We start from the raw sequence: 20,301 nt of genomic DNA, 5'->3' as shown, positions 1-20,301 counted from the left end.
CCTGTGATGTAAGAATTCATTTACTAATTTTGCAATGTTTTTGTTAATCTGAAACTAGTTAAAAGTGAAACATTGAAATGACTTTAAAAATAAACACAGTTTTTGCTTTGTATTACTTGTGCATATTCAATCATGACTTAATAATCAGTCTCAAATGTGCTATGATACCTTATAATTTCTTAGGGGATCATTAGTGCACATCAGAGGGACGTCATAGTTTTAAGCTAATTTATGAGAGATGACTAAATGTTAGTAAGACTTTGTACTCAAAGACAGAGTAGCAATATGGCACATTTATCATATTTTAACGTGTTGTTAGCCTTTTCACATTTTCCATGGCAATGCTTCCTAAATACTTGGATGAGCATGAATTTTTCAGTCTGAGTGATTTCCTTTAGTGGCAACCCAGAACAGAGTGAAAATTTCGTTTTTATTCATCAAGATAGCTAATTGAAGTTCAGAGGTAAAAACTGAAAACAGGAACACCAGAAAGGGTGTTTCTGGAAAACAGAGAGGGTTCTGTCCATAGCTACCTTAGCCAGTAGCTTTGAACTCTCAGTAAGCAAACACTTTAGTGTTATTGAAGAGATTGGTAAATTATATTGGACCCTCTGACAAATTAGTCCACTTGCCTGTAATACGCTTATTGCTTTCCTCTAAGAACTCATCTAGAATTGATCCATTCTTCCCTCTGCATTACAGGATAACATAAACATAGATGAAGCCGCACGGTTCCTAGTGGAGAATATCCTTGCAAACCACCAAAGCCTTCCTAATGAAGAAAACGATGTGGGCAAAATTAAACTGGATCAGGAGACCTTGAGAGCAGAGAGCAAATCTCAGTGTTGTTGATGTGGTCCCTGCTGCTTTTCTGCCTGCCTGGATTCTGAGTGAGCTCCAAAGGATGGGGTGTGGAGGATACCCTGGAAGGTGAATCTTCCCAGGGGTGCCCTTTGTTAGAGCAGCACCATCTCACCACTTGAAAATGGAAGGCATGGGAAAGTGCCCTCGTGGCTCTGCAACCTAGGAGACGTCACTTAGGCTTGTGGTGTTGTTGCCATCATATTGAGGACGACATTTATGTCCTTTCACAGGGCCTTCTTTGATGGCGGTTCCTCAGGCTATGGTGGAATTCCAAGTAGTAGTTTTTGGGGTGAGTGTTGAGGAGGTAATAAATCTGTACTTGCAGTGTTACGGTCATGTTGAGCCTGTATCTTTGTCTCCCTGTTCCATGCTTACTTTGCAGTGAGGTTTTTAGACTATGTCTGCCACGAAGGCTGGCAGTTCCTTTTTTATTCAAAGGGTTGGTACTTCATATAAAATTGTTATCCTTACTATAATCCCAACAGTTGTGGCTGGTTTGACATGTGGTCACTCCTCTTAAACATACTGAAGTACTCTCCCTAATTACTCAGTTACTCTCCCCTGAGTTATGGGAGCTCCTCTGGATCCAGTTGCTAACACTTGGAAACAGTAAACAGGAATGTTTGGTCTTCTCTCTGCCCTTCTTCCTGTGCTCATGTTTATAGCTGTGGGGCTAATTGACGTTACTGCTCCAATTCTGTCTCACTAGAACTAGTATTTTCAAATATATAATCATATTTGTCAAGAAATAAATTGTTTCAAAGCACACACACATAAACCCAGTTTATATTTTATGTGTTGTGAAAGAAACCAGGTCATGTATGTCTCTGTGAACGTTCAAGTGTAATCCCTGGGCAATTGAAGGCAGATGTGTAATATGTGTGTTATCACTTACCCCATTGAAGGAAGAGGATAAATGTTGTGACTGAAGCCTTCATTTTGAATATATGTAGTTCTAGAAAGACAGTGTGTTGGAGCCAGCGCTGTAGCACAGCAGGTAAAGCCACCGCCTGCAGTGCCATCACCCCATATGGGCACCAGTTCCAGTTCCACTGCTCTACTTCTGATCCAGCTCTCTGCTATGGCCTGGAAAAGCAATAGAAGATGGCCCAAGTCCTTGGGCCCCTGCACCCACATGGGAGACCCAGAAGAAGCTCCTGGATCCTGATTTCAGATAGGCTCAGCTCTGACGGCTGCAGCCATTTGTGGAGTGAACCAGCAGATGGTTTCTGTCTCTCTCTCTGCCTCTGTGTCTCTGCAACTCTGACTTTCAAGTATAAATAAATCTTTAAAAAAAGAAAGAAAGAAAGACAATGTGTTATATACCTTTGTGTCCCAGAAAACTTTTGTCTTTTATGAGGCTTGTATTCTCTGCAAGGTCCAATTTATTTCCCTCAATGGAATTTTAAGGGTTTTTTTTTATGACATAATCCAAAGCTAATGAAATAAAAGCTGTTTACAAAACTTATCCATGAATTCATCTTGATTTTAAATACCCATGAAGTTAATGAGAAAAGAAAAAATGCTAGGATAGAACTGAGTTTCTCTGACAGATGTGTTCTAGTAATAAATAGTAATTGTCATGAGCTAGAAAATATACCAGTCTCTTCTCACGATACCTGAGTCTTGCCTAGAAATCATAGATATGATCTATCTGTATCTAAATAAACTCTTTGACCTCTTTGGACATGTATGAGGGGATTTTTTTTTTGTAGGTAAGCATGTCTTAAAGCTTATTAATGACCAGTTTACATCAGAAAAACCAAAGATACTTTTATAATTGTTTTATTTATTTATTTTTAAATTTTGTATACAAATCTCATATATTTCACAAGTACAGATCTAGGAACATAGTGATATTTCCTACCCTACGCTTCCCTCCTTCCTCTCTTATTCCCTCTTTTAGCTTTTATAATGATCTACTTTCAGTTTACTTATACTCATAAGATGAACTCTACACTAAGTAAAGAGTTCAACAAATAGAAGAAAAAACCACCATTGTATATTTCTAAAAGTCTGCAGAAAATGGAATTAAAAGACAAGTTTTATTTTGGTATAAAATTTTCAAATTCATGCAGATGATAGGATCTTAAAAAAAACATGAAAATGCCTATTATGAAGAACTATGAATTTTAAATTTCTGAACCAAAATAAACTTATCTTTTAGCTCCATTTCTCATGGAATTTTTAAGTCATTTTGTACTGTACAAGAGCTACATTTTCTGAAGTAAAAGAATAGGAGCCCCTGGCTCAAGTAATGATCATCATCAGATTAAAATAACCTCTTAATTTTTTGTAAAAATTAGGCATGACTTTCTAAGCAATTTGTGTTATACTCTAAATTTTTTTTACTGTAAGTACAAAGTACAACCTTTTTTTCTTTTATTATATTTCAAAGTCTGCTAGTGTAAGTATTAGGAAAAGTTGATGCCAAACTCCAAATATTAGAAGTACAAAGTTTATCCTAAGTAGTTACTGGAAGAGACTGAATTTTTGGAATTTTCTTTTATCTATATATTCATTACTTTTTTAAGAAAATTAAGGAATCCATTATATTTGAATTGATTTAGCCAAGTATTCCAAGTCAAAAAACTTGTACTTTTCTTTAGCTATATTTATGTACTATGTTTTCTTAGTATAATTTTAGGGATGACAATAACTTAAGTAGTTGTTTTTCTGTAAACATTCAGAATTCTCTTGTTGCTGTGAGGTTTTTCATTATATTTATCATTATCTACAATTTAGAAATAAAACTGAGATTTTACATTATTCCTAAACTCTTGCCACAGTTTGTTATTGTAACTTGAACATAAAGTTTGAACTTATAGTAAGCTACATAAATGATTAGGGAAAAAAGAGAATGCTATACACTTTGAAGAAACCAATTACATGTACACACACACACACACCACTAGCTGTGATAAAAAAAAAAGTAGAGACTACATCATCAATCAAAAGAGTATGTATTTAAAAAAAGGATATTATCACATCTTTGTGTGAATATCAGGCATCATGAAATTGCCAGTTCCATTCTCAGCTATGCCTGTTTGTGTCAGTAACTCAGTAATGTTTCTGAAACTGATTTATATCATGGAATGTAAGTTTTCAAGGTGTGGTTCATTTCTGAAAAGCTATGTGTGAAGCACCTGAGCTGCTTGACAAAATTCCCGAGTCTCATTTCAGACTTATTTTGTTTTTAGGGATGAAGTTCAAAAGTCTTCTGTTTACAAAAAAAAAAAAAAAAAAAAAAAAAAAAAAAAAAAATTTGAAAACCTCCTACAGTAACTTTCAATAATTAAAGTGTTAATCAGTTTGGACTCTATGGTATTACTCAAAACACAAACACTTAAATATGGTACTTTCATTTCTTTATAAAGTGTTGATAGGAAAAAGTCTGAACACTAAACAGTGAACAAGCAGTAAAACTTTTCTGTTATACATTGAAGAAAACAGGTTTAAGGTTCTAACAGGGCGGACTAGCCTACAACTAATATTGCTAGAACTGTTTAGCTGTTTTGAAAAACCAGAAGTAGCATTTCTAACTCACAGCTTTCCAAAGTGAAGCAATATAGACATTACATCAACCTAAATGTAAAAATGAAAAAAATAAAACTACACAGACTTCACATAAATGGAAAAATATTGATTTTAGCTGAGAAAATCCTTTTAAGCTCTCAAATGATGAAAACCAATGAGAAAAGAATACATCAAAATATCTCATATGTTAAGAGAGTACGATCCCCAGCTTAGTATGATTTGACTTAGGATTTTTCAGTTTTACCATGATGCAAATATCAATACATATTCAGAAAAAAAATACCTCTAACTTTAAATTTTGATCAATTCCTGGGCTCCTGGCAACCATAGCAACCAGTCAACCATGCACTCACAAAGGTAAACATTTGATTTCTCACAGTGAAACACATGGGATGTGGCTACATGTGGTAGTGATGGTAGGTTAAGTGTATTAAACGCACTTCCAACTTACAGTATTCTCAACTTTTGAAGGATTTGTTGGACTGTAACACAATTATAAGTGGAAAAGCCCTTGTATAAGCAAAATTATAACGTGCAACAGACTAAAAAAGTATTTGTAACCATTTAATAAGCAAAATAGGAAAGGTTTCTGAAGGAGAGAAACCTTAATTTCCTAAAAGTAGAACAATTGACAATGCTTATCGCAAAATAGTAAGATGAGAAAATGCAGAAAGACCACAACAAAATAAAAAAAAAGAAAGTTCATATGGGCATATATCTCATGCAAGAAAATCAAACCCAAACTTACAGAGTACCTGAAAAGTAAATATAATGAAAATAGCACATATGTAAGCCTCTGAGCTGCATGTAATACAATGCCCAAATAAAATGCTCTAGACTAAATAATTAAAAATGAAACAAATGGATGACCATCCCTTCATAATAAATGTGCTTACCAAATTTGTATAAAGGTAATATATTCTACATAATAAAGGGAAATATGACAAAAATCGCCGACATCTTGATGAAAAACAAAACTGTTACTCTGCAAACAGAAAAAAGAAAAGAATGCTGACTCTATAAATTTATTTTAAACATAGTACTGGAAATTTCACCCTGAGCAATGAAGGCAAGAAAAGGAAATAAAAAGTCATTTAAATTGGAAAGAAAGAAATGCAAGTGTCTGTTTACAGATGACATGATCTTATGTATAGGAAACTGTAAAGACTACACATATATTTTAACACAAACAAAACATAAATAAAAAATTAATGCAGCACACTGAACAGATGCAACATCAACACACAAAATTCAGCTTTATTTTTATGCACTAACAATGAACTCTGAAAAGAAAATAATCCCATTCACAATAGCATCAAAAATAATAGATATAGAATACTTAGAAATGAAAAAAATAATCATGGAGGTGAAAGACTGGTACAATGAAAAATTATAATGATGATAAATTAAAGCAGATGCAAATAAATGCAAAAGTATCTCGTGTTCATGGATTGAAAGAATTGATACTGTTAAAATGCTATAGCACCCAAAGCAATGTACAGATTCAATGACATCCCTATCAAAATTATAATGTGATTTTGCACAGAAATAGAAATTACAATAGAAAATAAAGGATCCCAGATAGCCAAAGAAATTGAAAAGGATCAAAGCTGAAGACATCACTTGTCCTGACTTCAAAATTAAAACAGCAGGATATTGGCATGAGAAACAAGCACAGATCAATGGGGGGAAAAATCCAGAGAATACTCCATGCATATGAGGACAACTGATGTTTGAGAAGAATGCCAAGAATTCACAATGGAGAATAAATAATCTCTTCAATAACTGAAGAGAAAATCATATATCCACTTACCAAAAGAAATAAATAAAAAGAGGACCTTTATCTTACATCATCCACAAAAGTCAAAATGGATTACATCTGAAGCTTAAAACTCAGAAATCACAGAGGAAAATCTTTTTGACATGGTCTTAGCAATGATTTCTTGGATTTGACACAAAAGCACAGGCAACAAAACTAAAAATAGACAAGTAGCCCTACATTCAACTAAAAGGCTTCTGCATAGCACAGGAAACAGTGAAAGGGCAACCTACTGACCTGAAGAAAATATTTGCCAACCATCTGATAAAGGGTTAATATCCAAAATATACAAAGGGCTCACACACACAATTTAGGAGCCATAAACAAACCACAAAATCCACACATCCCTTACTAGCAAAAGTACAAAGGATCCAAATGGACATTTTTCCTAAGAAGACATCCAAATGGGTCTTCAATATTCCTAATGATCAATGAATTGCAAATCAAAACCACACCTATTAGGGTGGCTATGATCAAAAAGACACGAGATAGGAGGGACAGGGTGTGCAGAAAAGGGTATCTTTGTGTAATGTTGGTGGGAATGTAAATCAATACAGTCATTTATGAAAAACCATGAAGGATCCTCAAAAAAAAATGCATATGGAACAATAAAATGGCCCAGCACATCAGTCCTTTGTTCAGAGAGGTTGGGTGCTCCATTTCACCACGTCTCAGCGACGTGGTGACATCGGTTCCAAGTGCTAACCTCCCCGGGGGCAGTCAGGTCATTTATCCCCAGGCCAGAGCCTTCCAGGATGGGAGTGCGCACCAGTGCTACCACCTCTGCCCTTCCGAGCTTGGCAGGAGCTGGCTCAGTAGCTTCAGCACTGTAAGGACCCATGAACTTGAGAGTGAGTGGGTGGTAAGTGCCCGCCAACGCCCGCAATTTTGGCATCCAGAGACCTTTCAGAAAGGCGGTCCCCAGGGTGAGGTGGGGGCAGCGCCCGACTGCGCCAGAAACCCGCGAGCACCTCTCCAAGGTGCTGGTCATCTGGTCATCGGCGAACTCGACGTGGGCAAGATTGGCATCATCAAGCGCTCCCAGCTCTTCTTCCAGCACTAACCGGGCCACCATCGTGGGGAACATCGCCTGGAAAGTCCTCAACTGGGACAGTAGGATGCCGGTGCACCTGCAGCTGTAACGCGTCGCAGGTAAGCGCCGCCGCCCCTGAGCCATCCGACCCCAGCCCGGGGAACCTGGGCTCCTCTCAGCCTCTGTCTGCCTTTTTCTCCTCCTTTCAACTTGCCAGGAAAAGTTTAGGATGAGAAAAAGGCCCAGATAGGGAGGTACAATGGGACTTGGTTGCTTGGACTCCAGTGAGGTTGGAGCATTGGAATGGGCAGAAGCAGTTGAGGAGGGACTAATTTTTTTAAAGATTTTTTTTTAATTTATTTGAAAAGCAGAGTTGCACAAAGAGAGGAAGAGACAGAGATCTTCTATCCACTGCTTCAAATGGCGCCAGCAACCATGGCTGGGCTAGGCTCATGTCAGGAGCCAGGAGCTTCTTCCAGGTCTCCTACATGGGTACAGAGGACCAAGAATTTGGGCATCCTCTGATGCTTTCCCATGGGCATTAGCAGGGAGCTGGATCGGAAGTGAAGCAGCCAGGACTCAAACTGGCTCCTGTATGGGATGTATGCAGGCAGTGCAGGCTGGGGCTTTCCACTGTGACACAGTGCCAGCCCCAGTTGAGGACTTTCAAAGCAGGAGGAGGTGAACACACAAAGAAATAGCCCTGGTTAGGTGGCTTTCAGATTCTGGGAGAAGCCCTCTTATTTTTCAGAGATGGAAGGAGCTCCCTCCCTTCCAGTGCGCCCCTTCATGCAACAGTGAGTGAGGAAGCCACAGGGTCTGTTCCGCAAGTGCCAACTCTTGAACAGTGGCAAGTGAGTAAGAAAGGCTTGGAAAGTCCCCTCCTTTGCGAGGGAGGCTCCATCCCAGTTTTCTTGTCCTCTTGGGAAGACTAGGTCTCCCAGAAAGCTTTTCTGAATCCTGATGCTCCTTGCCCCCTCCCCAAAACAATACCCACCCTTACACCTTTGGTGGTTTGCCTGTGTCCCCCAACTATATTATGTCCTTGGTATTCACTGTCAGTTGTCATGTTGGAACATAAATACATTCTCTTCCAGGGGGCAGCGTTCCCCTGGGTATAATGTAGGAACACTTGCACCCTGGAAGTGAGGTGTAAGGTGTGGGCATTGAAAGAGAGGTGACATTATGGAAAGTTTAAGTTTTGAATTGATACCAAAAGTTATCCTATTCAATCATTGAAGTGTTTAGAAGTCCATTGGGTGGTAGAGCTTTAGAATAGAGTTCATTTGGAGCTGGAGGACTCCTGCCAGTCCCACAGCCTACAGAACACACATCCTGAACCTTAGAAGCTATGGTTGCTCACTGGCAGCAAGATATGGGAAAAACATGACTACTGTGTTCCCTATTTGTAGTCCCTTATGTGTGAGTTTGCATGTATTGAGGAATTATAAACTCTATGCTCACTTACTTAAGAGCAGAATTTTTTTAATTTCAGATACAAAGATAAGTCTATGCACATCAATTCTTCAGAAAAGGGGTAATCAGCCTTGGGTTTGGCTTTCAGTTGTGTGTGTGTGTGTGTGTGTGTGGTGGGGGGTATCCAAAACAGAAAGTACATTTGAAAAGGTGTATTTGGTATATTGGAAGCTAGAGGCTTCTTTTGAAGCACTTCCTGGAGGTGCACAGAACAATAATGAACATGAGTACTGCTTCAGGCTTTAGGACAAAATTGTGGATCGCAAAGGTTGCTTTCTCATGTGACTCATCTCCAGAACTCTTCAGTATAGCTGTGGATTTCCACAAGGGTGATGTAAAAATAATGCCTGGAAGGCAGGTTGAGTTTGCCTCATTCTGTAAGTAAAATAATAGAGCACTTAGCTATCAAATCATGATCTGGGGGCCGGCGCTGTGGTGCAGTAGGTTAATCCTCCGCCTGCGGCTCCTGCATCCCATATGGGCACCGGTTCTAGTCCCGGTTGCTCCTCTTCCAGTCCAGCTTTCGGCTGTGGCCTGGGAAAGCAGTGGAGGATGGCCCAAGTGCTTGGGCCCCTGCACCCGCATGGGAGACCAGGAGGAAGCTCCTGGCTCCTGGCTTCGGATTGGCACAGCTCCAGCCGTTGCAGCTATTTGGGGAGTGAACCAACTGAAGGAAGACCTTTCTCTCTGTCTCTTCCTCTCACTATCTATAACTCTACCTCTCAAATAAATAAATAAAATCTTTAAAAAAAATCATGATCAGAGCCCACTGCAGGTAATGAGTATTAATAACTAAATTTTGTTGCACCATTGTGTTTTGAAGCTTCAAAGTAAAATATTTTTACATGGAGAGGTGACAAAAGCAGTAGTAACAGTTTTCTTCCTGACATCGCCCTTCCCTTTAATCCTTCTGAAATATATTCAGCCAGCAAGGAGACTCATTCAGTGTTCAGCAGACTGTGGCAGACACCTGCCTACTTGGGATAGCCTTGTACTTTTGCCTAAATCCACAGCTTGAGATTTGCTAAGAATAAGAGCAGCAGTTTGAGATCTCAGAAAAAGGATTTCTGAGTGTTAGAAGCTGTTGTTTCAAAGTTATTGTCATGTCATTCAGCCAGTACATGATAGCAATTAATAGAATTTAAGGTTAAATTTAAAAAGTAACTAGAAATCATCAGGTTCACTTTATATGTAATGATCTGAGGTGAAGTCTTAAATAAAAGGAAATTGAGAGACAAAAATAACAGTTTTAAACTAAGATTTGGGGGCCTGTGTTATTAACTATGTTTGATTTGAATATCTGAGCTACCAGTGAATGCCATCTCATACCAGTTGAATTACGTAGAAATGATGTAATGCAGACAAGCTGAAGGCCACTCCAAAAAATTTTCCCAAGATTACACACGTTTGTGTTATGTGATAACAAAATTGAATCATATTGAATTCTCACAGAATAGAAACATCCCTTGATTACAGAACAGTAGGTGAAGCACCCCCTAGACATGACTAACTCATGTGTGGTGTTATCACTAGTTGCTTGGTCTGGTGGTAGCTGTATATCTGGGAAAAGTGGGAAACAAAATGTCAACAATGTCTATTCTTAAAGGCTTTTCCATGTGTGATAGGCAAGGATTTGTGAATGTTTACTGTAAATGTAGCCAAGCAGATTTAGCTAAACTCGTCAAATGAAGAATCATAGTGTCCCATTATGACCAAAGCTTAACAAATCTTTTCTGAAGTCATTGAATGAATCTAGCTTTAAAGTTCAGCTGCAGATTAATTCTATTTTGGAGGTAAAGCAGTTGCTGTGTCTCATTCATACTTCCTTTGACACTGGTACTCAATACATAACTGATAGATACTAAAATATTTGTCTTCAGCAAGATTTTAAAGAAAGTCTAATTAAAGCACACTCATTAATGTTTCAAGAGATGTCTCTGATCTTCCTAAAATGTTTTGTACAAATAAAGTAGTATTTGTTTACCATTTATGGTAGGCTTATGGCTTATTAGCAACTGATGAATTTTCTAGACAGGTTGAATGACTGCTAGATGTTAAAACAAATGTGTCAATTTAGATATAACATACCTTACTCTTTTATATTGGCTGCAGTGATTCACTTCCTACAGTTGAAATTTTATTTTTTTATAAAATTTGCATGAGAAGCACTCCTTCAGGCCAAAGTACAAAGTACAAAGTACACTTGGCTCTGAAGTTCCTGTAAATATAAAATGCATACTTGAAAGGCATTATAAACTATATAAGCTATATGTAAATTTATTTCCTCCATCTTCAATCCTTCCCTCGGTAGAATATGGAAATTTACTTCTTCATTCCATCTTGTATTTTACCAAATATTATACCAAGTATCTCCTTTTGTCATGTCACCTAACTCTCCTATAACCTTTCATAGGAAAGTGTCAGGAATATTACCTCTGATGCTTTCCTGACCTTATCAGTTGGGATTACATCTTCTAAATATGATGAAGCTATACTTTAGGTGTGTGGTCTCTGTCTTAAGGAAAAGTGCAGTAAGTTTTCTTGTACTTATTGGTAGCCAATAACACACTGATTTAAAAAAAAGTATTTTACAGTCTATGTTACATATGTGTGATCTGATGTTTGTGCATTCTTGCACCCCTCAACCTTATTTAAGCTAGATTGTTCTGATGAATTTCCAGTAAATACAATTTTCCCATTTTACATCTTTAATCTTTCTCAGTTCCAGAGTGTGAGACAACTTTGTGTGCAACAGTCTGAGCAATGAAGCCAAAATTTCCCATACAGACAACTGGTTGTCATAACAGCATCTTTTTGTTAACTGCATGCAGAAATCCTTCTGATATTGACTATGTTATCATAATTTTTTAAATTTATTTGACAGGTAGAGTTATAGACAGTGAGAGAAAGAGACAGAGAGAAAGGTCTTCCTTCCGTTGGTTCACTCTCCAAATTCCTGTTACGGCCAGCACTGCGCCAATCCGAAGCCAGGAGCCAGGTGCTTCTTCCTGGTCTCCCATGCAGGTGCAAGGGCCCAAGCACTTGGACCATCCTCCACTGCCCTCCTGGGCCACAGCAGAGAGCTGGACTGGAAGAGGGGCAGCTGGGATTAGAACCTGGCGCCCATATGGGATGCCAGCGCCGCAGGCAGAGGATTAACCAAGTAAGCCACGGCGCCGGCCTGGCCTATGTTATCATTCTTATCTGCCTCAATTAACCAATGTGATCTGAAAGTTGCTCTGTACAGTGTTAGAGACAGTCAGGTACTGAGTGCAGTTCTAAAAATTGTCTTTGCTCCATGCTATTTGTCTCACCATTCTACCTTGTAAATTCATTACAGGCTTTTAGAGGCTCCATAATATGTATACAGAATGGAGTCGTAACTTTATCAAAAAAACACTCATCAGGAACCCATCATCATGGCAATGATGGCGACAGGGTTCATGACCTGGAGTATGAAGACAGTAAGATTTTAATAATAATGCAGATTTTCACTTCACTGGCTCAAAAGAACAGAACTTTCTTTCTAAATTTAAGTATCCAATTATTTCTAAGCTATATATTTTATACTGTCTCTTTCTATTGTCTATCCTGTTTCTATTCTTATAATTGTGAAGAACAGTGATCCCAAGGTGGACTATTTTGATTGGCTCTGTGATTTCTTGTGCATTTTGAAAGACTGTTTCTCAGCTGCAGATCTTTTACAGTTAATAAGCTGTTTTATTGGTGTATCGTTGCAGAGCAAAGCACTCCCTAGAAACACAATTACAGCTCTCAGCCTGGTGTACTCTTAAGACCTCACTGATCAATCCTGTAATCCATTCATTATTCCAGAGATGCCATGCTATTTTCAAATATATTTTAGGAGGAATTTTAGCCATCATTTATATGTCGTCCTTCCTTTCAAATAGTCTTGGCTTTTAAGAATTTATTTATTTTTATTTATTTGAAACAGCAACATGAGAGAGAGAGGGAGAGGGAGATCCTGCTGGTTCACTACCCAACTGTGAGTGACAGCTAAGGCTGGGCCAGGCCAAGCCAGGAGCCAGGAGCCAGGAGCCAGGAGCCAGGAGCCAGGAGCCAGGAACTCCATCAGGGTCTCCCATGATGGTGACATGAACCCAAGTATGTGGACTGTCATTTATTGTCTCTCAAGGTGCACATAGCATGAAGTTGAATCATTGAAACTTCAGGTCTGACTCCACCCCAAGCACTTAGATATGGGATGTGGGTGTCCCAAACAGTGGTTTAACGTGCTGTGCCACAAGACCTATCCCTATTCTTGGCTTTTGATAAGGAATTTTTGGTGGTGACCTTTGGATTTTTTAAATGTACCTAAGATTTTATTTTTATTTAGGGATTATAAATTCAACACATCTGGAGAAAACATCCATTGAAAAGATAGTCTGTCACTCACAGTTTCCTAGAGAAGGGGACACATACGAGGATACTCAGTACCGCAGGGAGAAGTACCTGGGGACAATTCCTGGATAGAACAAGGGAAATTCATGGGCTAGAACTTTTATTGTGATTTTTGCAGAAAGGAATACATGAGATATGGCAGACAAATTTACCAAGTTTTGGAGTGGAGACTTGAATAATTCAGGTTGCCTCTATGCTACAGAAGTAGTCTCAAGCTGTCTAGTGTGTTTGGCCCTTGGGTGATTTGGAGAGCCTAATACCAGAAGGCATTGAGTGATTTGCATTTCAAAGATGTTTCTGCAGAATTATCTAATATTGTATAGGCAGTTTCTCACTAGGCCTGCAAGGTCTCTAACATGATGAAGGGGCAGGCATTTGGCACAGCATTTGAGGCTCTGCTTGAGGTGCCTGCATCTCATATTGGAGTGTCTGGTTAGAGTTCCTAGTTCCGCTTCTGAATCTGACTTCCTGCTAATGCCTCCCTAGGAGGCAGCTGTGATGGCTCAAGTACTTGGATCCCAGTCACTCACGTGGGAGACCTGGATTGAGTTCCTGGCTTTCTGTTTCAACCTGGCCCAGCCCTGGTTGTTATGGCCATTTGGATACTGAACCAGTGAGTAGAAGATCTTTCCTTCTGTGTCTCTCCCCGTCTGTCTGTCTGTCTAATCTCTCTTTGCCTATCAGATACATATCTTTTAAAAATAAACATTCTGGGGGCTGGTGCTGTGGTATAGTGGGCCAGGCCTCTGGCTGTGGCTCTGGCATCTCCTATGGGAGCCAGATCAAGCCCCAGCTGCTCTTTTCTGATCCAGGTCTCTGCTTATGACATGGGAAAACCGTGGAAGATGGCCCAAGTGCTTGGGCCCCTGTGCCCATGTGGGAGACCCAGAGGAAGCTCCTGGCTCCTGGCTCCTGGCTTTGGATTAACTTAGCTCCAAAGGTTGTGGCCAATTGGGGAGTGAACAAGCAGATGGAAGACCTTTGTCTCTGTCTTTCCCTTTCTCTATATATAGCTCTACCTCTCAAATAAGTAAATAAAATATTTTTAAAAAAGCTATTATGACTTTGGACACAAATAAGATATTTTTTATTCTATTTTCTACTTTAAATTAATTAAAGTCAGCTGCTCCTTTAAGGTAGAGCTTAGATATTGACTTAATTACCATAAAAGCCCAGGTATCTCAAGTAAGCAAAAGGAGAAAGATCTAGAGCTTGAATTGGCATGAATCGGTGAATAGATAATTTTGATACCATTGTGGCCATGTGAATGTAGCTTTCTTATTTTAGGTATTTTTCTATTTTCTCTTTATTCTTTTTTGTTCCTCTTTCACGTGACAAACAGATTTCTTTACTCTCAGTCTCAATGTCAAAAGGTGGTGATATGAGCAACAATCATGCTTTAAACATCAACTTTGCACATCTTTTTCTATCATGCTTATTTTTCCAATTTGGAATACATTTCCAGATACAAGCATAGAACCCTAGAGATGGAAACTTTTAGTCACTGACTCTCTCATACTAATAGTTAACATTTCTTACAAGATGTTCTGTAGTCACCATCATTCACTTAACTTTGATTCTTATTTATATTTAACAATAATCTGGAGAAGAAAAATTAGTCACAGTTTACATGTGAGTAAACAGATCCAGAAAGGCTGAGGGCTTGCCTAAGCTCTATATGAATAAATCTTTTAGAGTTGGAAACTGGAACCAGATGTTTCTAACACCAAAGGAATAACTGCTTATATTCTTGCATCTCCATCTCATTTTGCATATGACAAATGGGAAATCCAGACAAGTGATTTGAATGGTGTCAAGTGACATGACTCCTTTTGCCATCTTAGTAATATGGTGCTACATGATGAAATTCAGTGCACAACAAATTCCCCTCCTCAGATGGTGCTAAATACAGTCACTTGGTTTTTGGAAAACTGTGCAAACTAATGAGTGGGGGAAGATGATGCCAGCAGTACAGTCTGATGGTGGTTAAATTGCTCTATTGGTTAGTGTTATGGTAGTTCTTTAGTTTAAGAAATTGTTGTACTCCTAACAATACTTTTAATTTCAACCTGTTAAACTGTTGTGAAATAAGTAGTACAAAGCATAATTCTGAGGGCGATGACTCAGAGCACTGTTGGGAAACTGGCATCCAGAAGCTGTACATGAAGTCGCTGAATCCATTGTTAGTGAGCATGGCCTTTGAGCATGCTGTCTGCACCCATCCGACAGGCATTGCTGCATCCCACCTGGAAGTCACAGCATATGAATAAAGCAATAAAGACAATTAATGAAGATGATATAGTTTCACAATGAATGTGCATGTGAATAGTATTTCTTTATAATGTATCTGAAGCGGAAAAAAAGAGTATGAAAACTTACTCACATATTACAAGCACTGTTTAAAACCAAAACATGTGTGTTAGCCTCTTGCTTGGTGCTATAATATGCACTACATACCTATCATTACGCCTAACACATCATAGCATAAATATAATTACTTATTTTCTCAAATAGAATGTTGGTTCCTTAGGAAGAAACATCAGATTGACTATTATTTCCACCAGGATCTAACACAATGTCTTGTATGCTACATAGAAGGAATATAGCACAATTTTTGTAGAAACAAGATTTGGAGTTCCGAAAGGAAACATGAACTAAAAAGAAATAGGTAGTTGTATCAGTCAGGATCAGCTAGCTTGTGTATGTTATTTTTATGCAAAAAAATGAAAACATTTGTGGTTTGAAATAATTATTTCTCCCTTTGGCACATATTTAAAGCAGAGTGTGGGAGTTGGGGTAGGGACAGTGGATGTGAGAGTAGCTTCTCACTGGAGTCTGAAGACCTTGACTAGCAGAGACATTCCATGATACAATCATCTTGAAGTCAGGCATCACCCTTGCTGCAGCAGGGCTAGGGCACCAGTAACTAAGTGGTTCTGCTTGAAAGCAATGCTTCTGCTCATGTTTCATTGTCCAAGACTATGTCAGGGCTACTCCTAATGAAGAAGGGGCAGAAAAGTGTGACTCTTCATGCATTCAGAGCTGAAGAAGAACAGGATGGTCATAGTGATACCCAGTACTGTCTTCCTTTTGAGTCCTAGCTTTGGACACTAGTGAGGGAAAGCTAAAATTGCAGAGGGAGAAACCAAAACAAATATGAGGGGACTTCCAGAAATTTGTTGAAAAAAATGGAATTAACAGATGATTATTTTGGTGTAAAAGTTTTATAAATCCATAGATTTTCCATAATTTGTATTTTTCATGTACATTTTGAACAATCCTCATATCTGAGACATACGCTTACTAACAATGGTTCTTTAAAAACTGTAAGAACCTAGCATCTCTGTGCATGTAAACCATTGAAATGACATTGTTAGATATAGCTTAGATACAGATTTTGGAGAACAATCCTTAATTTCATCATAAAACAATTACTGTAGATTAGTTCATTTTACATGTTCCTACTTCCTAATTAAATTCATCCATATGGTATGCTGGTTCTACAGGTGGTGGCTTAACCTGCCGCATCACAGTGCCATCCCCAGAAATTTTTGTTTTTTAATTGCTTTTACCAGTTTAGGATTGCCTCTCAAGTACTAATGGATTCATTAGGAATTTCATGAGAGATTAATAAAAACCATTAAAAGAGGAAATATAATTTACTAAACTTTTAGAAAATAAACTATTTCTCCAAATGCATGATTGTGTCTTTGTGATGCTAGAAATCAGTGAAACATTAAAGTTATGCCATGGGGATCTAAAATACCAGTTAGGAGGGAGTTAGGTGACCCCTAAAGACCCACAGGCAAGTGGGCATGATAAATTAAAGAAAATATCTTACCTGGACCTGCTTGACTGTTAGTTGCTTGCTGTTTTGTTTCATAGTTGTACTTTCAACAATTTTGCCCTTCTCTGCAAACCATTTTTACTACTATATGGTACAGCACATAACTAGCTAATATTTTGTGGTTTGTCCTTTTCAACTGATGACACTTTAAAAAGATTTATGTTTTCATCTATCTAGCACAGAATAATGGTACTAGCTGACAGTTGTGCAGTGGTTGTACAGCATTTCACACTTCAAAAGAAAACAATTTTTGAGGAACAAGAGAGAAGTGGGATCTCATCCATTGATTAATTCCCCATATGCCCAAAACAACCAAGACTGGCCTGAGCCGAACTTGAGACCCAAGAACTCCATCCAAGTCTCCATCATGGTAACACACTTTTCTTGAACTTGACGTATAAAATACATGCAGAGACCTAAAGTATACCCTCAGGAATTTTTACATGGAACTTCCAGTTCAAGGTATAGGATATTTCTAGACTTTTAGAACAGGAATCAGCAATTTTTTTCATTAAAGCATCTCAGAGCAAATATTTTAGGTTTTTTAAGCAATTTAGTTTCTCTTGTAACTACTCAACCCTGCCATTGTAGTACAGAAACCAACATAGATAATATATAAACAAATGATGGTAACTGAATTTCAGTAAACATTTATTCTGAAATTTACCGTGGGCTATAGTCAGCAAAAACTCTTTCTTAACTGTGGCACAGCAGGTCCTGGCCTGCAGTGCTGGCATCCCATATGTGCACCGGTTCAAGTACCGGCTGCTCCACTTCCCATTCAGCTCTCTGCTATGGCCTGGGAAAGCAGTAGAAGATGGCCCAGGTCCTTGGGCTCCTACACCCACATGGGAGACCCAGAGGAAGCTCCTGGCTCCTGGCTTCAGATTGGCACAGCTCCAGCCATTGCGGCCATCTGGGGAGTGAGCCAGTGGATGAAAAGACTTCTCTCCCTCTCTCTCTGCCTCTCCTCTCTCTGTGTAACTCTGACTTTCAAATAAAATAAACAAATAAATAAATCTTTAAAAAAAAGAAGTCTCCAAGGTAGGCATTTTTAATTTAAACTTCTTCATAACACTGAGGTAGGCATTATTTTTATATCTTTATTTACATGTAATTGACATATAATTAAATGTGCAATTTGAAAATTATGAATATCACTGTGAACAATATTGTAATATTTCTATCATCCCCATCTGCTGGTTCAATTCCCCGATGGCCACATGTACCAGGGCTGGGCCAGATCACAGCTAGGAGCCAGGAGCTTAACCTGGGTCTCCCACATGGGTGGAAGGGGATCAAACACTTAGGCCAACTTCCACTTTCCAAGCCCATTAGCAGGTAGACAAACAAGTGCCCATATGGGATGCTGATGTCTCAGGTGGCGGCTTTACTTGCTCTGCCACACAACACTGGCACCAAAAATCAATTTTATTAAGTGAAGATTTTCAGGGAGATTTGAGTGCTAGGCCTTGACTCTGAAAAATTTAATTGACATTTATAAAACATGAAGTTTTCCTCTAAAATTCCCTAACATTGATAATACCGATTTTTGTATGCTTTACCAGAAATTGTATATGAGTAAGCACTTGAATATGATTTAGTGTGACTGTTAAAAAGAAACAACTGGGACTTCTAGATGATTCACTAAAAATGAATGTCTTTTAAGGTTAGTTCTCTACATGTTTTCTAGTTTAGTATTCTACTCTCATTTTTACATAAAAAGAGTATTTTCTTAGAATTATGTATTATCTTGAAATCTTAATCCATTAGTTTTTCTTAATCAGTTATTTGACAGCCTAAAGCAATGAGATATAGATGTCAAGGCAGCGGGGCTGAGGTTTTGGCACAGTTGTTAAGCTACCTCTTGTGACACCGACATATGGACTGCTGGTTTCAGTCCTGGCTGCTATGCTTCAGGTCCTGCTAATGTGCTTGGGAGGGCAGTAGATGATGGCCAAGGAGACCCAAGTGGAGTTCCTGGATTCTGACTTTGGGCGTTGCAATCATTTACAGAGTGAACCAGAGGACGGAAAAATGTCTTTCTGCCTGTTTCTCCCTCTCCCTCTGTCGATCTGCCTTTCAAATAAATAAATCATTATTTTAAAAAGGAAGGAAGTATATGCAACTAAAATGTGGTTCAAAATGATGGACATCATATTTCTGACAGCCTTTGGAATTCCAAAACCTGGATTCAAACCTATCTTATTTAGTTAGTGCCACTGTCACACTAGGCAAGCATCCCAACCTACTTTTCCGCAGTCAGAAGAAGATAAGAGTTTTTCTTATGTCAACGATGAGTCTTACGATGAGTATTCCTAATAAAAGAATACTTTGCAAATCCCATATAATATATGGCAGAAAATTTTTCTCAAAGTGTTTAAAATAACAAGTAATTTTAAAATATAATAATATTTGAAAAATCTGTAATTCATCTGTAATCCATCCCTCATGTGAGAGCACAAAAAGTTGTCCTATTTTGGTTTTCTGAAACAGTAGATTTCCATGCATCAAAGGAAAGTGATCTTGAGTTTAGAATCATGGTGGGTATAGGCTAGGGGTGAAGGAAAGATGATTTGAGGACACAACTGTTTTATCTCCTTTCTAGCTCTCATCTGTTTGACAAGAATTTTACACACTGTGCTTATCTCCTGTGGCTGCATTCTCTTCATTTCCATTCTTTTCTTCATCCACCCTGAGCTTTCTATTTTTCCCTTGTTTCCTCTCTTCTCTTAAACCAAGAAGGGAGGAAGAGGAAGGGATGAGTTTTGTAGCTTTCAATGCTGTCCCAATAATGTTCAAGGAGAATGGGTTGCCCATAAGAAAAACATGAAGATGGTTCATTGTGGACTCAGACAAAATCCTCAGCCACCTCGATTTATGGGTGATAGTTCTGTAGATGACCTTAATTCCAACAGTTAGTGTTGCCATGGAATTGGAAACAATTCTCTACAGAATTATCCATAGGATCTGTGGGGCTGTAACTAAATAAGACTGTGTCAGAACTAGACGTTTTTAATCTCTCATGATATTTATTTCTAGGGCAGGAGCGGTTTGGCAACATGACCCGAGTGTACTACAAGGAAGCTGTGGGTGCATTTGCAGTCTTTGATATATCAAGAAGTTCCACATTTGAGGCGGTCTTAAAATGGAAAAGTGACCTGGACAGTAAAGTTCACCTTCCCAATGGCAGCGCTATCCCCGCTGTGCTCCTGGCTAACAAATGTGACCGGAAAAGGGAGGGTGGCCAGAATCCTCCCCAGATGGACCAATTCTGCAAAGAGCATGGCTTCACTAGATGAT

The 20,301-nt window shown here is 38.6% G+C and overlaps 1 protein-coding gene and 1 pseudogene across 1 annotated transcript in view; both read left to right on the top strand.

Moving 5' to 3' along the window:
* Nucleotides 1-2,332, top strand: part of RAB32 (RAB32, member RAS oncogene family) — a 16,451-nt gene extending 14,119 nt beyond the window's left edge. The window contains exon 3 of the mRNA XM_002714864.6: nucleotides 703-2,332. Coding sequence (XP_002714910.1) covers nucleotides 703-852 — 150 coding nt within the window. The 3' untranslated portion in view covers nucleotides 853-2,332. The remainder of the gene's footprint in view (nucleotides 1-702) is intronic.
* Nucleotides 1,106-20,301, top strand: LOC149126435 (ras-related protein Rab-32-like; annotated as a pseudogene).

This window comes from Oryctolagus cuniculus, chromosome 5 (genome assembly GCF_051225735.1).
Source record: "Oryctolagus cuniculus isolate XC-2025 breed Fujian yellow rabbit chromosome 5, ASM5122573v1, whole genome shotgun sequence".
NCBI classification, from domain to species: domain Eukaryota; kingdom Metazoa; phylum Chordata; class Mammalia; order Lagomorpha; family Leporidae; genus Oryctolagus; species Oryctolagus cuniculus.
This window is presented reverse-complemented; position numbering and strand designations above follow the sequence as displayed.